General features: G+C 38.7%; 3 protein-coding genes across 4 annotated transcripts in view; 2 read left to right on the top strand and 1 right to left on the bottom strand.

The window, feature by feature from the left end:
- The window catches only part of RAD17 (RAD17 checkpoint clamp loader component), a 32,406-nt gene extending 30,651 nt beyond the window's left edge, over positions 1-1,755 (bottom strand). Inside the window, exons 1-2 of the mRNA XM_065873366.1 lie at positions 1,686-1,755; positions 358-461 (exon numbers count right to left, since the gene is read on the bottom strand). Of these exons, the coding sequence (XP_065729438.1) occupies positions 358-461; positions 1,686-1,701 (120 nt within the window). The 5' untranslated portion in view covers positions 1,702-1,755. The remainder of the gene's footprint in view (positions 1-357; positions 462-1,685) is intronic.
- A 181-nt stretch (positions 1,756-1,936) lies between these two features.
- On the top strand, positions 1,937-16,942 carry AK6 (adenylate kinase 6). The gene is made up of 5 exons (XM_065873557.1): positions 1,937-2,173; positions 4,268-4,360; positions 13,299-13,357; positions 13,468-13,613; positions 16,410-16,942. The coding sequence occupies exons 1-5, from the start codon at positions 2,146-2,148 to the stop codon at positions 16,600-16,602; spliced, it is 519 nt and encodes a 172-aa protein (XP_065729629.1). The 5' UTR covers positions 1,937-2,145; the 3' UTR covers positions 16,603-16,942.
- TAF9 (TATA-box binding protein associated factor 9) lies at positions 2,050-6,398 on the top strand. Of its 2 annotated transcripts, none has more exons than XM_065873555.1 (3): positions 2,050-2,173; positions 4,268-4,360; positions 5,342-6,398. In XM_065873555.1, exon 3 carries the CDS (start codon positions 5,359-5,361, stop codon positions 6,154-6,156), a length of 798 nt encoding a protein of 265 aa, XP_065729627.1. In that variant the 5' UTR covers positions 2,050-2,173; positions 4,268-4,360; positions 5,342-5,358; the 3' UTR covers positions 6,157-6,398. The 2 variants fall into 2 exon arrangements, with proteins under 2 accessions (XP_065729627.1, XP_065729628.1); XM_065873556.1 differs by lacking the exon at positions 2,050-2,173 and adding an exon at positions 2,174-2,425.
- Positions 16,943-20,532: the final 3,590 nt, after the last annotated feature.

Here is a 20,532-nt window from a genome sequence, read left to right as displayed (position 1 = left end):
CTAGCCTTGTTGAGAACTGGCACATTGAACCACCTAATTTCTAAGAAGCAGGGTTTGTTGTTAAGCTATAACACCAACTACAGCTCATGTATTTCTTTTTCTTCTATTGCTCTTTCATTCAAGAGTTTTCAGCCTTTTCTTTGTGACCAGGATTGTAAATAAACATTTTTTCAAAATTAAGGTTGTGTTTTCAGTGTACAGTTGTTTCACAATTTATTTTTGAACTTTTTAGATCACTAATTACAACAAATACTGGGCACCATTACTCTCATAGCAGTAATAAGTCATTGGGAACACATATAAAAATTTATAACTCCTTTTGGGCAGTTATCACATGGCCATTTTAGTGTATCATACCTTTGTGGAAGATGCCTTTGGTCTAAGAAAAGTTTTTGACATTATAAACTTTAATAGTTCCCATCCGTAGTATACAACCTGTAGTACATTAAAGTATAATTCACCTAGGGGAAAAAAAGAAAAAAAGTCTCAAATTAAGAAAAACTGTAAAACAGAAATAATTAATATATATTGATAAAAATCAACGACATAATAAAGTTAAGGCTCAAGAACTAGTGAAAGAGAACACAGCAAACATACATGCAGCAAGAAATCAAAATACTAAAATAAATTTTACTTTTAATGACTATAACTGTCAAATTATCTGTGGTGATGTAATGTTTTTCCTACAAACTCAATAATGTATTAGAGAAAACAGAAAAACTACACATTTGTGAACCTATCTTTTGTCATTAAGAAAAATTAAACAATTTTATTTGTGTAGTTTTCATCTGAAAATTAAAGTTCCCCACATTTCAAATTATAAAATTTCAAAAAATTTTCCAAAATTTCAAAAATAATAACAAAAAAAGCACCATACAATGAATTCAGACTTATCACTTACTTTGGACAAAGACTTTATATCTTACAGTAAACTTTTTCTATAACTGTTGTTATTTGAATACGTTATTACGAAATTTTTTGACAACACTGCTTTCTGACTTTCATAGTTCTTCAATGTTTATACAAACTAGTGAACTCACCAATTTTAAGTTAGCCAGAAGGAAAGTTTTTTAAGGTCTACAAACCTGTAAGCTGAGCTTTATAGTTTGGAGTCACACATAATTTATGTGTAAATACTTCCACACACTAGAAAACAAATCATACACACACACACACAAATTGTTCACGACTAGAGAAGTTTTTGCTTTGCGGTTTCAAAGAGATACATAGGTGGAAAACACAGAGTTGGCAGCTCGAAATAAAAGACGCAGACTGTTGTTATAGTCAGGACTCTAGTCGCTCTTTGAAAGCAAGACTGACAGTTACCTCCTTGAAAAAGCAGGCAATTGTCCTTGATGGTACCAGGTTTCTGAAATGAGACGTCAGAGACAGAGAAGAGAACCTGAAGAGTATTTCTAGCAAACCCACCACCATCCTACACACTGCACTGGGGATACTAAGCTCACATATTCGTCCAACGTAATACTGCTAGTCAACGTAAAGCCGAGATGAGCTCGCGTGCCCCGGCTCCAGGCCAGAGCTCTGCACCCCGACCCGTCTCATCCCCAGATGGGGTGGGCAGGTCGGGAGGAGGAGCCATCAGAGTCTGGGAAGGCGAGAAGGCAGAAATGGACTCGCGTCTCTACGACATATATACACCGCAGCCCCAGCCGCGGCAGCCTTACCTTCCGGTAGCTGCATCCCCTCATGGGCCGAGAGGAGCGGTGGAGCCCAGGCTCAGCTCCAGGTGCACGGGATGCCACCCAGCCCTAACCGGGCTCAGCGCGGAACCCTCTTGGAGGTCCCGCCTCCCGGGGACCTTCCAGGTCGGTCGGCGCTTCCGCGACACAGCCCGAAAGGCGGGGCCTCCTAAGGAGCTACTGTCTTAGGCATCCAGCGCATTGCCTGACTGGAAGCGCCGACCCGACGTGTGCTCGTACTTCGGACACTGCGATGGAAGCGTGTCATAGAAAGCCAGGTAACCAATGGTGGGTGACGAGGCGGCGGAGGTGGGTCGCGAGCGACACTCCAGGCCTCGAGTACGCCGGCGCCACTGGCGCTTGCCGTTATCCTCCCCTTCCGGCCCCTCCCTGTAGCGTGTAGGGCGCTTGTGCAGAGGCGTCGGGAGCCAGCGCGGCGAGAACCATGTTGCTTCCGAACATCCTGCTCACTGGTCAGGGGGCGCACTGGGGGTTGTGGTGGGCGGCGGGGCTGGCGCGGGGCGCGGAGTGCTCTGAGGCCTGGAAAGCCCGACGTGGGGTCGCTTAGTGTTCTATTGCGAGGCTCGGCGAGGGTCGCGTGGAGTTGTAGTTGTCAGGGCCTGTACCCCCCGCCCTCGCGACGGTTTTGCACGAGGCTGGGGGAAGGGGACGACGGACGTTAATTCTTTTGCTCAGAGGTTGGCTACTCGGTGAGGCGGAGAGAGGTAGATAATATACAGTTCCCTTTTTTGGCAAGCTGCCTAATCTTTCGTAATCAGGTTTTTGTCTGTAAAATGGCTGTTGCTTCTTTACTTGGCGGGTTGTCTTTGCGTGGTTAGCGAGATAAGGTAAGGTAGTATTCGGCCCTTAGTAGATCCGCTAATGGTGGATGTTTTAGTCCTTAGGCCTCTAGGGCCGTCTCTTATTTTCCCTTTGTATCTGAGAGATTTCGATGAAGGGGTTCGGATATTTGCGGTGTGGGGTGATAAATTTGGTGTATACGCTTGCGGAGTTAGCATCAGAGGCTTTTTCTTTGTGTTTTAAGAAGTAAAGGCATCTACTGAGCATCTCTGGTCGTTTCTCGTAGAGATGCTGTAAAATTCCCGGGCTGATCGTGGGGTTTTTTTCTGGGTCTTTGGATCCATACTCAGGGCACTTGTTACCTATGAGGGGTAGTAAAATGCCGCATAACGACTTTAAAAAATATTTCTGGTCGTTTAACTCTGAAAATGTTTACTAAATTGTAGTATTTAATAGCATCATAGGGCATTCCTGGAAAAATCTAATGGGTGTAGATGCTGTTGCAGCACAATAAAATTTGAGGCGCTGTTTGTGGATCAAAGCCAAGTTTTATCCTTTAACAAAACGTAAGCATATTGGCAGCGCACAAGTCCTGTCTGTGTCTGAGAGTAGCAGATTAACCTCAACAGGTTACTATTTAGCCTTTAAGCGTCCTTAAGGGGAAGATTTTACAATATCTGATTTGTTTGGGTCAGACAGTGTCTTGGTTTTTTAATATTAAGCCATATCGTCAAAAGTCTAAATGTGAGCGTTTTATTGAAAACATGGTGAGTTGAGGATTCAGACTTGGTGTATTATAGTGGACTGGAGGTAAAAATGTTATTGCCCTTATAGGTAGACTTGACTTATTCCTTCCTTTTTTTTTTTTTTTTTTTTTGCGTTACGCGGGCCTCTCAGTGTTGTGGCCTCTCCCGTTGCGGAGCACAGGCTCCGGACGCGCAGGCTCAGCAGCCATGGCTCACGGGCCCAGCCGCTCCGCGGCACGTGGGATCTTCCCGGACCGGGGCACGAACCCGTGTCCCCTGCATCGACAGGCAGACTCTCAACCACTGCGCCACCAGGGAAGCCCAATTCCTTTTATCTTTAATTATAATGATCAGGTTTTGTAATTTCAGTGGCGTTAGTTCAAGTTGAAAATTAAGTGTTTGATTATTTATCTTGAAACAATAAATATAAAAAAGGGAAGGTGAAGAACAATGTATAGTATGGCCATTTATGTAGAAGGAAATATATGGTGTGTGTATGTATGTATGCACGCAATGTGTATATGTACACGTGTAGTACGCCACCATATATTTGCATATATATGGATGTATACACAAACATATGTATATGACTTCTTTGGAGAGATACATAAGAAAGTGGTTTACACTGGTTGTCTCTAGGGAAGAGTATAGTGGATATTCTTTCATACTGCTTAACTTTTTTCCATGAACAATTTAATTTTTTTAATTAAAGCAAATAAATGATGGCAGTTTATTTGAGGTAGCTAGTTTTATTCTGGGAATTTCCATGGTGGTGGCAGACAGTCTGTAATTGTCATCAGATTCTCCCAAGCCCCACTCCTGGTGAAATCAGATACACTGGGTGAAATTCTGATCTTCAGCAGGCTTTGGGTAGTTTTGATTAGATTATGGTGTGTGTAATTTTATATAGGATTGCTAATTAGGAAACTCTTCAGTTGTTAAGAACCTTAAGAAGGCAGATTAGAGGCTAAAGTCTAATAAGTATTCATGAACAGTATTTTTCTGTGGCTTGTCTTGCAGGTACACCAGGGGTTGGAAAAACCACGCTAGGCAAAGAACTTGCATCAAGATCAGGACTGAAATACGTTAATGTGGGTGATTTAGCACGAGAAGGTAAGGGGCACTTTGGTGTTAGATTTGTTGAAAAAAGTGAAAGGAATAATGGAGTATTAGTACTGTACTTGAGAGAAGGTACAAAAAGCAGAGAAAAATTGCCATGAAGGAATTAATGCTCTGTTGGGGACCCATAGAAATAGAACATATTGTCTCATGCTGTGTCCTAGTTATTTTGACCACTACATCCCCTCTGCAGTTGGCTAGCAGTTCTTGTGGACAGTAATAAGTGGGATAGCTTCCAGGAAGATTAGACTTAGGACAGTTTGAATATGAGGAAGAGGGAGAGTATTTTTGAGTTGGGCAAACACGTAAAGGTCAGGGTGGTGCTCCATATATATCTATGGAGACAGTGAGTATATGAGCTCACTGGAAGGGCATGATTTTGAACTCAGGCAGTAGGACATGGCTGTCCTATGGTCTTTTCTTAGATTAGTTTATAGGTGCGTGCCTGTAAGCAACTGCACTTTTTTTTTTTTTTTTTTTTTTTTTTTGCGGTACGCGGGCCTCTCACTGTCGTGGCCTCTCGCGTTGCAGAGCACAGGCTCCGGATGTGCAGGCTCAGCGGCCATTGGTCACGGGCCCAGCCGCTCTGCGGCATGTGGGATCTTCCCGGACCCGGACACGAACTTGTGTCCCCTGCATCAGCAGGCGGACTCTGAACCACTGCGCCACCAGGGAAGCCCCAACTGCACATATTTTAAAATGATGTATGTTTTTGGTTATTTTACCCTGTTTTTCCCCAATCTTTTATCACTCCCTTATTTGTGTCTTCATCTTTTTATATTCTCTGATGGGTAGAAAATAAATTTAAGTGAAGGGAACTTTAAATGTGCCTCATTAAAATTAAAAAGATTTAGCGTATTTTTTATTTTATATTTTTAAAAATTTAACATGTATTTTAAAGTTCCTGACAGTTGCTACTAAAGTAACTATTTCAGGTTTGATCTAATGTACATATTTTTTCCAAATGATCTAAAGTCTGATCACCGGATATCATGGAGTCTGGCAAGATGGCTTCTCCCAAGAGCATGCCGAAAGATGCACAGATGATGGCACAAATCCTGAAGGATATGGGGATTACAGAATATGAACCAAGAGTTATAAATCAGATGTTGGAGTTTGCCTTCCGATATGTGACCACAATTCTAGATGATGCAAAAATTTATTCAAGTCATGCTAAGAAGGCTACTGTTGATGCAGATGATGTGCGATTGGCCATCCAGTGTCGTGCTGACCAGTCTTTTACCTCTCCTCCCCCAAGAGATTTTTTATTAGATATTGCAAGGCAAAGGAATCAAACCCCTTTGCCGTTAATCAAGCCATATTCAGGTCCTAGATTGCCACCTGATAGATATTGCTTGACTGCTCCAAATTATAGACTTAAATCCTTACAAAAAAAGGCATCTACTTCTGCGGGAAGAATAACAGTTCCACGGTTAAGTGTTGGTTCAGTTACTAGCAGACCAAGTACTCCCACGCTTGGCACACCAACCCCACAAACCATGTCTGTTTCAACTAAAGTAGGGACTCCAGTGTCCCTCACAGGGCAAAGGTTCACAGTACAGATGCCCACTTCACAATCCCCAGCTGTAAAAGCATCAATTCCTGCAACATCAGCAGTTCAGAATGTTCTAATTAATCCATCACTAATTGGGTCCAAAAATATTCTTATTACCACTAACATGGTGTCATCACAGAATACTGCCAATGAAGCATCAAATGCATTGAAAAGAAAACGTGAAGATGATGATGATGATGATGACGATGATGATGATGACTATGATAATTTGTAATTTAGTCTTGATGCATGTAACATGTATACTTGGTTTTGAATCCATTGTACTGAGATTAAACATGCATGCTAGATGTTTCCATGTTGTGTTTTAGAAAAATAGTATTTAATGAGTAAATATGGTTACCATACTTTTCAATTGAGATACTGTGTTGGATTTTCTTTAATAGGATTAGTAATGGTTTTTCATCAGCCTTTAAGTGTAAAAAATAAAGTTGTAATTCATCCATTTGATTGTTGGTACTTTGGCGATAATGTTTTTACATTTTTAGATGCAATTTTCTGCCTCATTATCACCAACAGAAATAACAGTTGCAAAAGCTTGAAGTTGTTGCAGTCTGTTCCTTACCAATAGTCACTTCTAGTGTCTTCACATGTTTAGGTTATAGTATGATCTCTGGCGTGTAAGTCACTCTTACGGGCCATTCTTTCAGATTGCTGAAGTATACCATGTCTGTTTTTTAGAGAGACCACTTGGTCAGGATTTTTATTTATAGCGAATCCTCTCCATTTAGATTTATCTTTCTCAGTTGCCAGACTTCTTCCTAGGTCCCATTTTTCTATCCCTTTGGATATATTTAAGGACCCTTGGTGTGGCTCCCAGTATCTTACCACTTAAAAATTTTTGAAGTTTTAGGGCTTCCTTGGTGGCACAGTGGTTGAGAGTCTGCCTGCTAATGCAGGGGACACAGGTTCGAGCCCCGGTCTGGGAAGATCCCACATGCCGCGGAACAACTGGGCCTGTGAGCCACAACTACTGAGCCTGCGCTCCGCAACAAGAGAGGCCACAGTAGTGAGAGGCCCATGCACCACGATGAAGAGTGGCCCCCGCTTGCCACAACTAGAGAAAGCCCTCGCACAGAAACGAAGACCCAACACAGCAAAAATAAATTAATTAATAAACTCCTACCCCCAACATCTTAAAAAAAATTTTTTTTTGAAGTTTTTTCCCATTATTCCTTTTTGCAGGTCAATTTTTGTGCATCTTTGCTTGTCATATTCTTGATACTATAAGCTAGTATCATGCTTATATTTTTAATCCAGGTTTGGCATTCAAATTATAGTTAATAAAACTTAGGTCTTTATTTGCTACTGTGCATAGCTTGACATTCTCCATTTTATACCTATATGAAATCTGGTTTTGTTCCTTTGCGTGTTGAACTTTACTCTTTTTGACAAGTGATTTCAGAGTCACATACGTCAGTCAATTTCAGTCATGTCTTCCAGTTCTCATCTCACCCACTCAATATTTCTAAACTTAATGAAATTACTATATAATCTGTCATGAATATTACTGAGAGCAATAGTAACACCAGACCAGGGATATTCCACTGTGAGACACTCCTTTTCCTCTTCACTGAGTCTCCTTGTACTCAAAAGATGTGTGTACACTTGATGGTGTATGGTCCTGACCATCCCCTTTGTATTTTATTGAGATTATTTCATGAGAATCTGCCTTAAAGGAAAACTGGAGCTTTTTTCCCTCCCATTATGCCAGATAAAGGATTTCTGATCTGATTTGACATGTGTTAGATGAGGTGCTTTATAGTGATTTCAAAATGTACCAGATATTTTCCCTCCGATGCCATCTGAGTGTATCTGAAAATCTTACTAGGAAATAGTCTGAGACATTCAGCCTCCTCATTTTTTCCAAATGGTAATATGTTGTAAGGGAAACCATGCAATCTTCTATAAAGCAGTGTGGTTCTCAACAGGGGGTGATTTTTGCCCTCCAGGGGACATTTGGCACCTTCTGAGATATTTTGGTAGTCATAACTGGAGTGGGGGGGTTGCTACTGACCTCTAATGGGTAGAGTCTAGGGATTCTGCTGAACATCCTACAACTCACAGGACAGCCCTCCACCCCCATAACAGAATTATCAAGCTCAAAAGGTCAGTAGTATTTCAGGTTTAGAAACCCTGCTATAAGTAAGGAGACAAAAAACAAAACTGGTTTTAAACAAATGTGTCTAAATGGAGTTTATTGCCATCCTAGTAGTCATGTTGGATGGCTGTATTATTTGTGAGAGACCTTCTTTATGACATTTAGAACTAAAGCAGGAAAAATTAGGTGGGGAATTAAGCTTAATAAAACTATGGAGAGTCCTGAATGTGGAGTGACTAAGAATGCTTTTCTTACCCCAGTTCTTCCAGTCTCGCATTCCTCACTTGATGTCCTTTCCCATATGCAATCATTTAATTAAACTTCTACCAGCATCCTTAATTTTCCTGCCACCAGTTTTATCAGTCTTCAGCCTCTATGCCTAACCCCAGGATGCTCATATGTCTAGACATTGGATGCGTTTCAAATATCTGGCCCTCAACACTTAAAATCTTGATGTGTTTCTAAGGCAGGGGTTGGCAAGCTGCAGCTGTTTTTGTAGGAGCCACTAGCTAGATTAGGCTGCAAATCCTGAAGTATTTATTGTCTGGCCCTTTACAGAAGAAGTTTGCCATTCCCGCTCTAACCTATGTGTATCGCATTTTTTTCCCTCACCTGAATCAACTACCACTGGAAGCCTTTGAAACTAACTTCTCCGTTGTCCTCTCTCCAACACTGCTCTCCCAATCTTTTCATCTGATTCTCTCCTTCCCACCATATATACCTCTTTCCCTTGTGAACTCATTGCAGCCATCTTGTAATCCTGCCCCTCCCTCTGGTAATTTCATTGACTCAGGACTAGTTAGTCCTTTTTACTTATAACTCTTAAATTTATTATTAAAACTTAGCCCAACATCTAGACATCTACTAGATTTAACCATCTGGATAGTTCCCACATATTTCCAAGTTAATGTTTAAAAAGCACATGTTCTGAAGTCATCCCTGACTGCTTGCCCATTCCTGATTCCTGTCACCCACACATTAAAAACGCATTTACACACTACACAGATGCACTTGTCTCCTAATCTTGATAGTTGAAAAAATCTTTTTGATACCCCTATCCGATTCCTAAGACCATTAACGCTGTGTCCCCTTGGTACCGCTATACCATTCTCAAGACCATTCGTGCTGAATCTCTTCTTCAGTATCTCTTCCCTCCCTCTTCTGTACACCATCATTATGTCCTTTAAAAAGGGGGCGGGTGGGGAGAGGGGATGAAATTACTTGAACTTTTTAATGATAAAGGCCACTCACCTTAATGAAGTAATGAACTGGCTACAGTTTACCTTCAGCCCTTCCCTGCAGCCACTATGCCCTATGTCCCCTTATGTCTACCCACAGTGCACTATTGTTCTTCAAACGCATGGGGAGTCTTCCATCTCCATGTCCTTATACATGCTATTCCCTTTACCTGTACATGCCCTTCCTCATCTGTCTTATAAACAGTTCCTTAAAAGGCCCTACTCGAATGCCGCATCTTTTGGTGCTAACTTCTCCTGGCAGAATTCATTGCTCTCTTTGCATAAAAGGCCAGGTATCAAAGCTCCCAATCCTTCTAAACCAATTAACTTCTTATACTAACTGCATTAGTACAGATGCAAAATAGATGACTAGCATCCCTATATGGTTAGCTTTAAAGAACGGCTTTCACGTGAGTGTATAAATGATAGGATGGCAGTTAAAGGAAAGGTCTTGTTTTTATAGCTTGACTAATGACAGCTTGGAAGGTCTTTTTAAGGTAAGAAGGTCATTTTAAGCCTTTTAACCGGCTCCACAATCAATTTTTTTCTGCAAGTAATTTATCTAAGTAAATCATAAAACTTTGTTTAGGAAACTGATTTAATTTTCTAAGTTTCGATAATTTGATGAAATCAAGCTTTTTTTTCCTCTTTGCCATATGAAGATCCACTGTATAGACAATTATAAATGTGACTACCAGTTGAAGTTTCTAAAGTAGCACAAATTTTTCCTCTTTTTGGAAATTTGAAACAAAGTTTAGAATTCATCTCTCTCCATTCCTTGTAGTACAGGTTATAATTATCACCTAAAATTCTGCAGTAGCTTTTATATGGTATCCATGCTGCTTCTGGACTTGCTTCCTTCCAACTCCACACAGAAATCAAAATGATTTTTAAAAATTTGAAATCAATCATGTCATTTCATGCTTAAAATGCTTTAATGATTTTCCTTTGCTTTGGGATAAAGTCTAAACAACTCAGTGCAGCCTTCAAGGTCTTTTTTTTTTTAATTAATTAATTTATTTTTTGGTTGTGTTGGGTCTTCATTGCTGCGTGCCAGCTTTCTCTAGCTGCGGTGAGCGGGGGCTACTCTTCGTTGCGGTGCGTGGGCTTCTCATTGCTGGGGCTTCTCTTTGTTGTGGAGCACGGGCTGTAGGCTCGTGGGCTTCAGTAGTTCTGGCACTCCGGCTCAGTAGTTGTGGCTCGTGGGCTGTAGAGCGCAGGCTCAGTAATTGTGGCGTATGGGCTTAGTTGCTCCACGGCATGTGGATCTTCCCAGACCAGGGCTCAAACCCGTGTTCCCTGCATTGGCAGGCGGACTCTTATCCACTGCGCCACCAGGGAAGTCCCTCAAGGCCCTTTTTAATTTGGCCTTAATCCCCCTGACCCCTTATCACTTATTTTCTAACTATTCTGAAAGACTTTTCCTCCCTTGAAAGGCTTGCCCTCCTTAGTCTCTCTGCCTTTGAATATCTTGTTTTCTCTGTTAAGAATTGTCTTACCTATCTTTTTTTCCTGAGCTAACTGCTTCAAGTTTCCACTTAGAAGTTACCTGCTTCAGGAAGCCTCCTCTAATATCCCAAGTTTATGTTCCTAACCTAAAAGTTCCCCATGTTATTGCTCCCAGAGCACCATGATCCACAGCATTAAATATTACAATTTCCAGGTTACTTGTCTGTCATCTCCCATTTTATTGTCAACTCTTCGAGGGAAGGACTGAGTTGGTCTTCTTTTTCAATTTGTTCACTATTATATCTTCCTTACCCCTGTAATTACTGGTACATGGTGTTTGATAAATGTTTTTTGAAATGAATGTTGGAAAACTTGGATTACACTATTTTATTAATATGTATTCACATGACTTAAGAAATCCTGTATTTCAGCATTGCAGTATATAAAGACTTTAATTCTAAAAGCTAATACTGCTATAGTTGTCTGTGTTTTAGGCAGCATATATTTTTAAAGATTTAACTAGTCTGGATTTAAAATATGAAGGAACATTTATCTACTCCAGATTCCCACATAGTACAAAATCAGCTGTAGGTATTCTTAGATTTTGTGGTATTGTAAAAAAAAACAAAACATATATATATATATATATATATATATATACATACATATATAGTATTGTAAAAATAACAGAAATTTAACAACCTGATATTTTACTTACTTAAGTTTAATTACATAATATTTTAGCAAGTTAGTAAACAAGATTTAACTAATTCGCTATTGCTGAACATTTTAAAGCATCTTTTTAAATTTTTTTCTGGTTTGAAATTCAATGGTCAAAAGAAATCTCTGAACGGGTATGACGTTTTACTTTTAAAAATTATTCGTTTCCAGAGTCAGTTTACTAAATGCATGTATAACTAATATAACAGGTATAAAAAGCCTCATTTAAATTTTCATCTCTTTAGTAGCTGGGAAAGTACAGTATTTTTTCATGTATTGTTTACTAATTATCTTTTCCATTCTGTGTGAATTTTTTTCTTATTCTTTGTTAAGCTACTTATTGTTATTTTGAATTTATATAATCTACATTTCAGTCCTTTGTCCTAGTATTTCTCCCTGCCATTTTTCATTTTTTAAAAATTATATTATTTTTCATCAAACAAATTTAACATTTTATATGTTTCAATCAATTATTTTATTTTTTTTCACAAACTCAAATGTATCATACCTTTGTAGGTTTAATTTTCCATTAGTTATCTTTGGAATTAAGAAATTAGCTCTTAGGGCTTCCTTGGTGGCGCAGTGGTTGGGGGTCCGCCTGCCGATGCAGGGAACGCAGGTTCGTGCCCCGGCCCGGAAGGATCCCGCATGCTGTGGAGCAGCTGGGCCCGTGAGCCAAAGCCGCTGGGCCTGCGTGTCTGGAGCCTGTGCTCCTCAATGGGAGAGGCCACAACAGTGAGAGGCCTGCGTACCGCAAAAAAAAAAAAAAGAAAAAGAAATTAGCTCTTTAATTCAGCTAGGGTTTGTGGTGTAAAGTAAGGGTTTAGATTAGTTTCTATATTGTTAACCAGTTTTCCCCATACCAAGACAGTTTAACTTTTTAGCTGGTAAGAGTTTCTGGTAACTGAACTGTAACCCAAGAAGTCAGAGGCCACACTAGGATGCTAGAGAAATGGTTCATGTGCCCAGAATCAGCCCACAGACCCTCCAGGAAAACAGTTAAAACTGCCTTTGTGCCTTGCACAAACCCTCAGGACCACCCCTTCGTCACTTCAGAATTCACGCTCCTTTGAAGCTCATTTCAACCTGTGCCAAACTATTAAGGGGAAAGAGGTGGGAAGACTATAGCATGCTCTTCGAGATGGCCAGAAGAATGATCTAAGCCTGCCTTAAGAGTATATACCTCCTAGGGATTCAGGGTGAGGGTGGGATTGGTATGTATCACCTCCTTAAGACACACTTCCTTTGAAAGGAAGCTTTAATTTGTTGAAAAATTCTTATGTTAGATTTAAATCTGCCTCCTTTATGCCTGCCCCCATCATTCTTGTTTTACCTTCTGAAATAAGATATTCAACCCTTGGCTTTTGGGGATGCTGGAATTCTAGAAGTGAAGGAGCATCTGGGTACTGACTCTCCTTCCCCAAACCCCATGAAGATGTGACCTCAGTGACAAAGGGTTCATTTCTGGAATCAAGAACCTGCTGTTCCTTTTAATAAGTTTCATATCCTTGGCCTAATAAATTTGGAACTTAATCTCCTGTTAATGTGTGTACGAGTGTTTGTATCCATGTGTCCCCTCTTTGCACCAATCTGTAGCTCACTGAAACTAGTTCTCTTCTACTAATAGCCCCACAAATTCTGAAGTTGGCTATTATTCATTCTTTTTCAGGTATTTTGTTATCCAAGTTTCCTTCTAGACAAAATTCTAATTTATCAATACTGCTCTTTATGTTTGCTGTCCATATGACATCTATTGTATTAGTGCCCTCCCTTGTCTCTAAGAGTAATTGAACATTACTGAAAGTTACTTAGAAAATACTACTTTAATATGCCAATGTAAATCTCTTTCAGGGCAGTTATATGATGGCTATGATGAAGAGTATGACTGTCCCATTTTAGATGAAGACAGAGTAAGTACAATCTTTTTTATACAGTATACATTTAAAAAAATTTTATAGGAAAGTTGACCTCAGTTTTTTTAAAGAGTATTCATCTTTTTTTTTTCTCCCCTTTCTTACAGGTAGTTGATGAGTTAGAAAACCAAATGAGTGAAGGTGGAGTTATTGTTGATTACCATGGTTGTGATTTCTTCCCTGAACGCTGGTTTCATATAGTATTTGTGCTGAAAACAGATAACAGTGTTTTGTACAACAGACTTGAAACTAGGTAAGGAAGGAAGAACACTGAATCCTTAAAGTATTTTGTAAACTTTTACTCAGATTCCTGAAGTTGGCCAGCATGAACATCATAAAAGGTTCTATTTGAAAACATGACTACTTTATTTTGGTCTTATTATAAACCAAGTCTGTACGGTACCAACTTTCTGAACCTAACGGAAAAAGGTGCATTCATAAAACGCAAGCAGTAGTTTCTGAGTAAATGAATACCTCAACTGACAGTCTGATTCAGTAAAATGTACTATATATCAACCCTACTTAGTCATGCTTTTTCCTTAATGTAAAACTTTTATAGGAAAACAGCCAAACCAATAACATACTCTTTGCTATGGAATGAACATTACCCACTCAAATCATCCTCACAACAGAAATGAGAAAGCTTATGAAAAGCTAAAGATAAATGAACATTTTACAACCTTTAACAAGATAAATTAACATTTCACAATATATTTGAGTTCATCCCTTCAGGAGAGCATCAGACTTAATCCAGAATAACCAGAAAAGCAAAATTTTATGGAAGACATTTTCCCACTGTCTTTTGATTCAAACTGTGGAAAAAAGGAGGTTTTACAGGAATTTAGAAAGCAGTCTCCAGAAGGAAAACTCCAGAAGTTTGCCTAACTTCAGGTTCAGAATTTGTGGTTCTCACTGACTATAGTCAGCTCTGACTAAGCACCATTGGATGGGATACTTGCAAATTCTTGCACAAAAAAGCATAGTGGCAAATACATAGGGAAAGTTAGGTTGGAGCTATACCTAAAACTTTCACCATCTTTCTTTAGTCAGGGAAAAGCCATTAAAAATATTTGAGGGCTTCCCTGGTGGCGCAGTGGTTGAGAGTCCGCCTGCCGATGAAGGGGACGTGGGTTCGTGCCCCGGTCCGGGAAGATCCCACATGCCGCGGAGCGGCTGGGCCCGTGAGCCATGGCCGCTGGGCCTGCGCGTCCGGAGCCTGTGCTCCGCAACGGGAGAGGCCGCAACAGTGAGAGGCCCGTGTAACACAAAAAAAAAAAAAAAAAAAAAAAAAAAAAATATTTGAACAGAGCAGTAATAGAGACAATACGGTACATATGTGTTTTCTAAAAGACCATTTAACATTTTTATTAAAAATTACTATTTTATGTAAATAACTAAAGACTAAAGTATGAAAAAACTATGAGAAAGTAGTCTTGTTTTAACCGTTGAAAAAACTTACAAAGTTAATCACCTTAAAAAAGCTTTATTGAGATAAATTTACATACCATGTGAATTGTACACCCATTTGAAGTGTACAATTAAGTGGTTTTGAGTATATTCACAGAGTTATATATCCATTACTATAATCAATTTTTTAAAATGTTCATCACCCCTCCCCCACCAAAAAACCCGTACCCATTGGCAGTCACTCTCCATTTCCCCTCAGTCCCCAGTCCTAAGCAACCAGTAATTTACCTTCTATCTCTGTGGATTTGCCTGTTCTGGACTTTTTATATAAATGAAATCATACAAAATGTGATCTTTTGTGTCTGGCTTCTTTTACTTAGCATAACGTTTTCAAGGTTCATCTGTGTTATGGCATGTACCAGTACTTCATTTCTTTTTATTGCCAAATAATATTCCATTATGTGGTTATACTGTATTTTATTTATCCATTTATCAGATTATAGACATTTGGATTGTTTGCAATTTTTGGCAATTACGAATAATGCTGCCATGAACATTCATACACGTGTTTTTGTGTGAACATTACATGTTCATTCATTTATCTTGGGTATTGAATTTCTTTAGGAACAGGATTGCTAGGTCATATGTTAACCTTTTGGGGAACTGTCAGACCATTTTCCAGAGTGGCTGCACCACTTTACATTCCCAAGAGTAGTGTATGAAGCCGCCAGTATTTTCACATCCTTGTTATCTTTTTGATTGTAGCCATCCTAGTGGATATGAAGTAGTATCGCATTGTGGTTTTCATTTGCATTTCCTTGATGGCTAATGATGTTGAGCATCTTTTTATGTGCTTATTGGCCATGTGTATATCTTTTTTGGACAAATATCTATTCGGATCTTTTGCCCAATTTTTAATTTGGTTATTTGTCCTTTCTTTATTAAGTTACAAGAGTTCTTTACGTATTTTAGATGTAAGTCCCTTATCAGATATAAGATTTGCAGAAATTTTCTCCCATTCTGTGGGTTTTTTCATAAAGTTAATCATCTTTTAAGTACTTCAATTTAATTTTGATTGTTACAAAGTTTAACTAATTTGAGTTTGAATTTTCCTTATCTTTTTTCACTAGCTAATGAGTTGGCTAATTTACATCTGCATAAAGATTATATAATTTTTTCAATGTCTTTGGAATTGGTAAAGTACAGATACATCTGTGTGATCAAGTACCCAATCAGTATATGCTATTCCTTATCATATGCATTTTATTTTATTATATGCCATCTATTTGTTTTATGTGTCTATATCTTAACTCTTTTGAAATTTAGGACCATAGCTATAGACTATTTATCTCATAGCTTGGCATCTGGCTTGAGGTAGGTAGATGTTTGCTAATTGAGTGGCTGACAGATTGTAGGGAAAAAAGTCTCAGACAAAGCTAAACTTTGGTCCTTAGTTTAACCCTCTCTCATGTCAAAGAAGTCTCTCATATTCACAGAAGCCAATCTGTTTTCTCTAGGTAAAGAGCCTACAAGAAGTATTTTTGCGTGATTTTTCATGTGTTCAAAAGTGTCCAGTTTCTAGTCTGTTCCTAAAACTCCAGTTAATGCCATTCAGTTTGTTTATCTTCTCTTTGCCTTCTAGGGGTTATAATCAGAAGAAACTAAAAGACAATATTCAATGTGAAATTTTTCAAGTTCTTTATGAAGAAGCCTTGGGATCCTACAAGGAAGAAATAGTGCATCAGTTGCCGAGCAATAAACCAGAAGATCTAGAGGATAATATCAATCAGATATTGAAATGGATAGAGCAGTGGGTCAAAGATCATAGCTCTTGACTTAACAAGAATGCCACTTTACAATCACTCTTGATACCTCTCTGCTGACATCATATAAATTGTTCAATTATCAGTATCAGTACAACTTTCTTATTGAAATTGTGCTGTTGGACTCATAGGTGGATAGTATAAAGGTTTATGTTTAGTTTTTTTTCTCCATGAGAAAGCTAAACAATCTCAAGTATAATGAATAGTAGTATTAAGGATTGAGAGTTAAAACTGTAATTGTTTAATGCTTCAGTTGCTAAAGAATAAATCTGATCAAATGGTTGGATATCTTTTATTACAGAAGAAACTGAAGATGATCTCTTAAAATAAAACTTAGACTAAAGATAAAGCATCAGTCTTCCATTTTTATTTCTTTCTTTTAAAAAAATGGAAGTGGTAATACTTGCACTCTATAGAATTCAAAAGGTACAAAAGCGTATACAGATGGCGCCCAATTTACAGTGGTTCAGCGTAGGATTTTTCGACTTTACTATGGTGCAACTGATACACACAACCATTCTGTACCCATGCAACCATTCTGTTTTTCACTTTCAGTACAGTAGTCAAATTACAAGAGATAGTTAATCCTTTATTATAAAATAGGCTTTATGTTAAGATGATTTTGCCCAGTTGTAAGTTAATGAAAGTATTCTGAGCATGTTTAAGGTAGGCTAGGCTGGGGACCTCCCTGGTGGTCCAGTCGTTAGGACTCCACGCTTCTACTGCAGGAGGTGCGGGTTCCATCCCTGGTCTCGGAACTAAGATCCCACATGCTGCGCGGCACAGCCAAAAAAAAAAATTTTTAAAGTAGGCTGGGCTAAGCTGTGATGTTTGGCAGGTCAGGTGTATTGAACGCATTTTTGACTTAGGATATTTTCAACTTATAGTGCATTTATCGGGAAGTAACCCCGTTGTAAGTCAAGGAAGATGTGTACCGGAAAGGTAGGTTTCCCTTCCAGGCCACCCTGTTCTTCAGTCACCACTAGATTCCCTCCCTTTAGGAAATAATGTTACTCATTTCCTGTGTATCTTTTCAGAGATTTTATGCCTGCAAAGCATGTGTGTGTCTGTACTTCTTTTTTTTAAGCATATGGTAGCATACCATGCAAACTTCTGTCATTTCTTTTTCATTTAATATATTTTGGATATTATACCATCTTAGAACATACAGACCTTCCAATGCTTCATTCACTTTATTAAGGTATAATTCACATATCATAAAATTCAGCATTTTAAAGTGTACAATCCATTTTTAAAATCGTATTCACAAGATTGTACAACTATCCCATGCTGTAGCACTTTCCTCACCCCACCCAACAGACATCCCATACCTATTAGCAGTCACTTCCCATTCTTCCCTTCTAGCCCCTTGCTATCACTAATCTACTTCGTTGCTATAGATTTGCATATTCTGGACATTTTATATAAATGGAATCATACAATATGTCGTCTTTTGTGTCTGGCTTCTTTCAATTAGCATAGTGTTTTCAAGATCATCCATGTGAAAAAAAAAAAAGATCATCCATGTGGAAGCTTTACGAATACCTCGTTCCTTTATATGGATGAACAATATTCTACTGTATGGCTATTCCACATTTTGTTTATCCATTCCATCAGTGGCAGAGTTGGATTGCCTCCGCTTTGGGTATTATGAGTTATGAACATTTGTGGTCAAGTTTTTGTGTGGATGTATGTTTTCAACTCTTGGATATAGCTAAGAAGCAAACTGCTGGGTCATATTGCAACTGAGTTTAACATTTTGAGGAAATGCCAAACTTTTCCAGAGTGGTTGCACTACTTTATATTCTTACCATCCATGTATTAGGGATCTAATTTCTCCACATCCTTGACAACACTTGCTACTGTTCATCTAATAGCCATCCTGTAGATGTACAGTCATATTTCATTTTGGTTTCGATTTACATTTCTCTAATGATTAATGATGTTGAACATCTTTGCATTGTTTGAGTCCCCTATTGATGGACATTTAGGTTGTTTCCAGCTTTTTACTATTGCAAATGGTGCAAGGATAATAAGAAAGAATAGCATAGGGAACTATATTCAATATCTTGTGATGAACCATAATGGAAAAGAATACAAAAAACAATGTATATATATGTATAACTGAATCACTTTGCTGTACAGCAAAAATTAACATTGTAAATCAACTATACTTCAATAAAAAAATACAAAAAAAGAGAATAGCACATATATCACTATGTGGCAGGCACTGTTTTAAGCACATTTCAAAAAGTGAACTCTTAATTCACCTGACTACTGTCTGAGGTGTAGGTATTATTATTGTCATTACAGGCGATGGAACCAAGGCACAGAAGGATTAAGTGACTTAAGATCACAGCAAAGTTATCAGAGTTTGGATTCCATCTTAGGCTCTTACCCACTGAGCTGTGCTGCCTAATGCGTATGCAACTTTGCACATGAGCAGGTTTGTCAAGTAAATTCCTGGAAGATAAATTGTATGCAAGTATAACATTTCAAAGTTTCATTTTAATAAACAGATTACCTATAATGTAGACTCCATGCAAATCACTGTGGTGCAGAAGTCCTCCTAAAATAAATTCTTGACTTCCAGATGATATATATATATATATTTTTTACCGGTACGCGGGCCTCTCACTATTGGGGCCTCTCCCATTGCGGAGCACAGGCTCCGGACGCGCAGGCTCAGCGGCCATGGCTCACGGGCCCAGCCGCTCCGCGGCACGTGGAATCCTCCCGGACCGGGGCACGAAGCCGTGTCCCCTGCATCAGCAGGCAGACTCTCAACCACTGCGCCACCAGGGAAGCCCCAGATGATCTTAATCTAGTACACAAAGAAGATAAACACTCAAATGGACACTTTAAACAAATAGTAGATTGTGATACATGCCCTTCTGGAGGTTCTAACATAGAGAATAAAAGAAAAAAATTAAGGATACATGACGTAGGATGCAGGTCCTTGAAGGATGGGTATGGAGGAGAAAGCTCACCCAGACTAGTAGGATACTATCACAAAGGTTTTACCAGTACTACGTGGGATCAAATGAAATATAGAATGAGGACAACTACTACTTCAGAGGACTACTATAAGGAGGAAACAAACAGTGCTTTACACATACTAAGCAACATATATATGTTTGTTGTTATTTTTAGTAGTACTAGGCTGCTTTTTTTTTTTTTTTTTTTTTTGGCCACGTGGCTTGTGGGATCTTAGTTTCCTGACAATGGGTCAAACCCATGCACCCTGCAGTGGAAGCATGGAGTCCTAACCAATGCACCGCCAGGGAATTCCCACTAATGGCTGTTTTGAAAAGACAATATTCTTTTCACTACTGGGATTCACTAAATTCTCTTGCTTGTCAACTGATTGCTAATAATTATCCATCCTAACACTAACATTGGCTCATAATAATAAAGATTTTCCTTCAACAGAAAGGAAATAATGGAATCTAATACATTATGAGAATCTTAAAAGTATTAATATACTTATTAATTTCAGCCCTAGGTTTTCATGTGAAACTAGTGACAATGCTTTAACATCTTATAGTTGCTTGAAAAAGGTCTTAAAAATAATCCTATTTACTGTTTGTCTCTGGTTTTATCCAAACCTACTTGTTAACTTTTTGTTTAAATAGGCTGATTTAAACCAAACTGAAGGAGATAAAAGTGTGGCAAATTTTAAATCATTTTATATTTCTTTAAATGAGACTTCTTAACGTGATTTATTCAGTTTCTCAAGAGTGTCTTAAGATAATAAGCTTTGATATGTGGATAACTAGTCATTTTTTCCCCCTTATGCCCTTCTTGTTAGATTTTTATTTTTGCGGGCTTTGAAATAAGGTATTGGCCTTACTTCAGCTGTGTTTCTTCTGCATTCTAAGCATGTCCTACCACCAATCCCTACCAACATTTAAATTCGTGTTTATCTTTAACACAAAAGTG

The sequence above is a fragment of the Phocoena phocoena genome, chromosome 3, assembly GCF_963924675.1.
Source record: "Phocoena phocoena chromosome 3, mPhoPho1.1, whole genome shotgun sequence".
Classification (NCBI taxonomy): domain Eukaryota; kingdom Metazoa; phylum Chordata; class Mammalia; order Artiodactyla; family Phocoenidae; genus Phocoena; species Phocoena phocoena.
Note: the sequence above shows the minus strand (reverse complement) of the source record. Positions and strands in the feature narration are given on the sequence as shown.

Bases quoted from the DNA above. Each gene is read 5' to 3' on its own strand.
- AK6 (XM_065873557.1), top strand. From the start codon at position 2,146: ATGTTGCTTCCGAACATCCTGCTCACTG. The intron at 13,358-13,467 runs GTAAGTACAATC...CCTTTCTTACAG, and splicing joins CCATTTTAGATGAAGACAGA to GTAGTTGATGAGTTAGAAAA. The intron at 13,614-16,409 runs GTAAGGAAGGAA...TTTGCCTTCTAG, and splicing joins TACAACAGACTTGAAACTAG to GGGTTATAATCAGAAGAAAC.
- TAF9 (XM_065873555.1), top strand. From the start codon at position 5,359: ATGGAGTCTGGCAAGATGGCTTCTCCCAAGAGCATGCCGAAAGATGCA.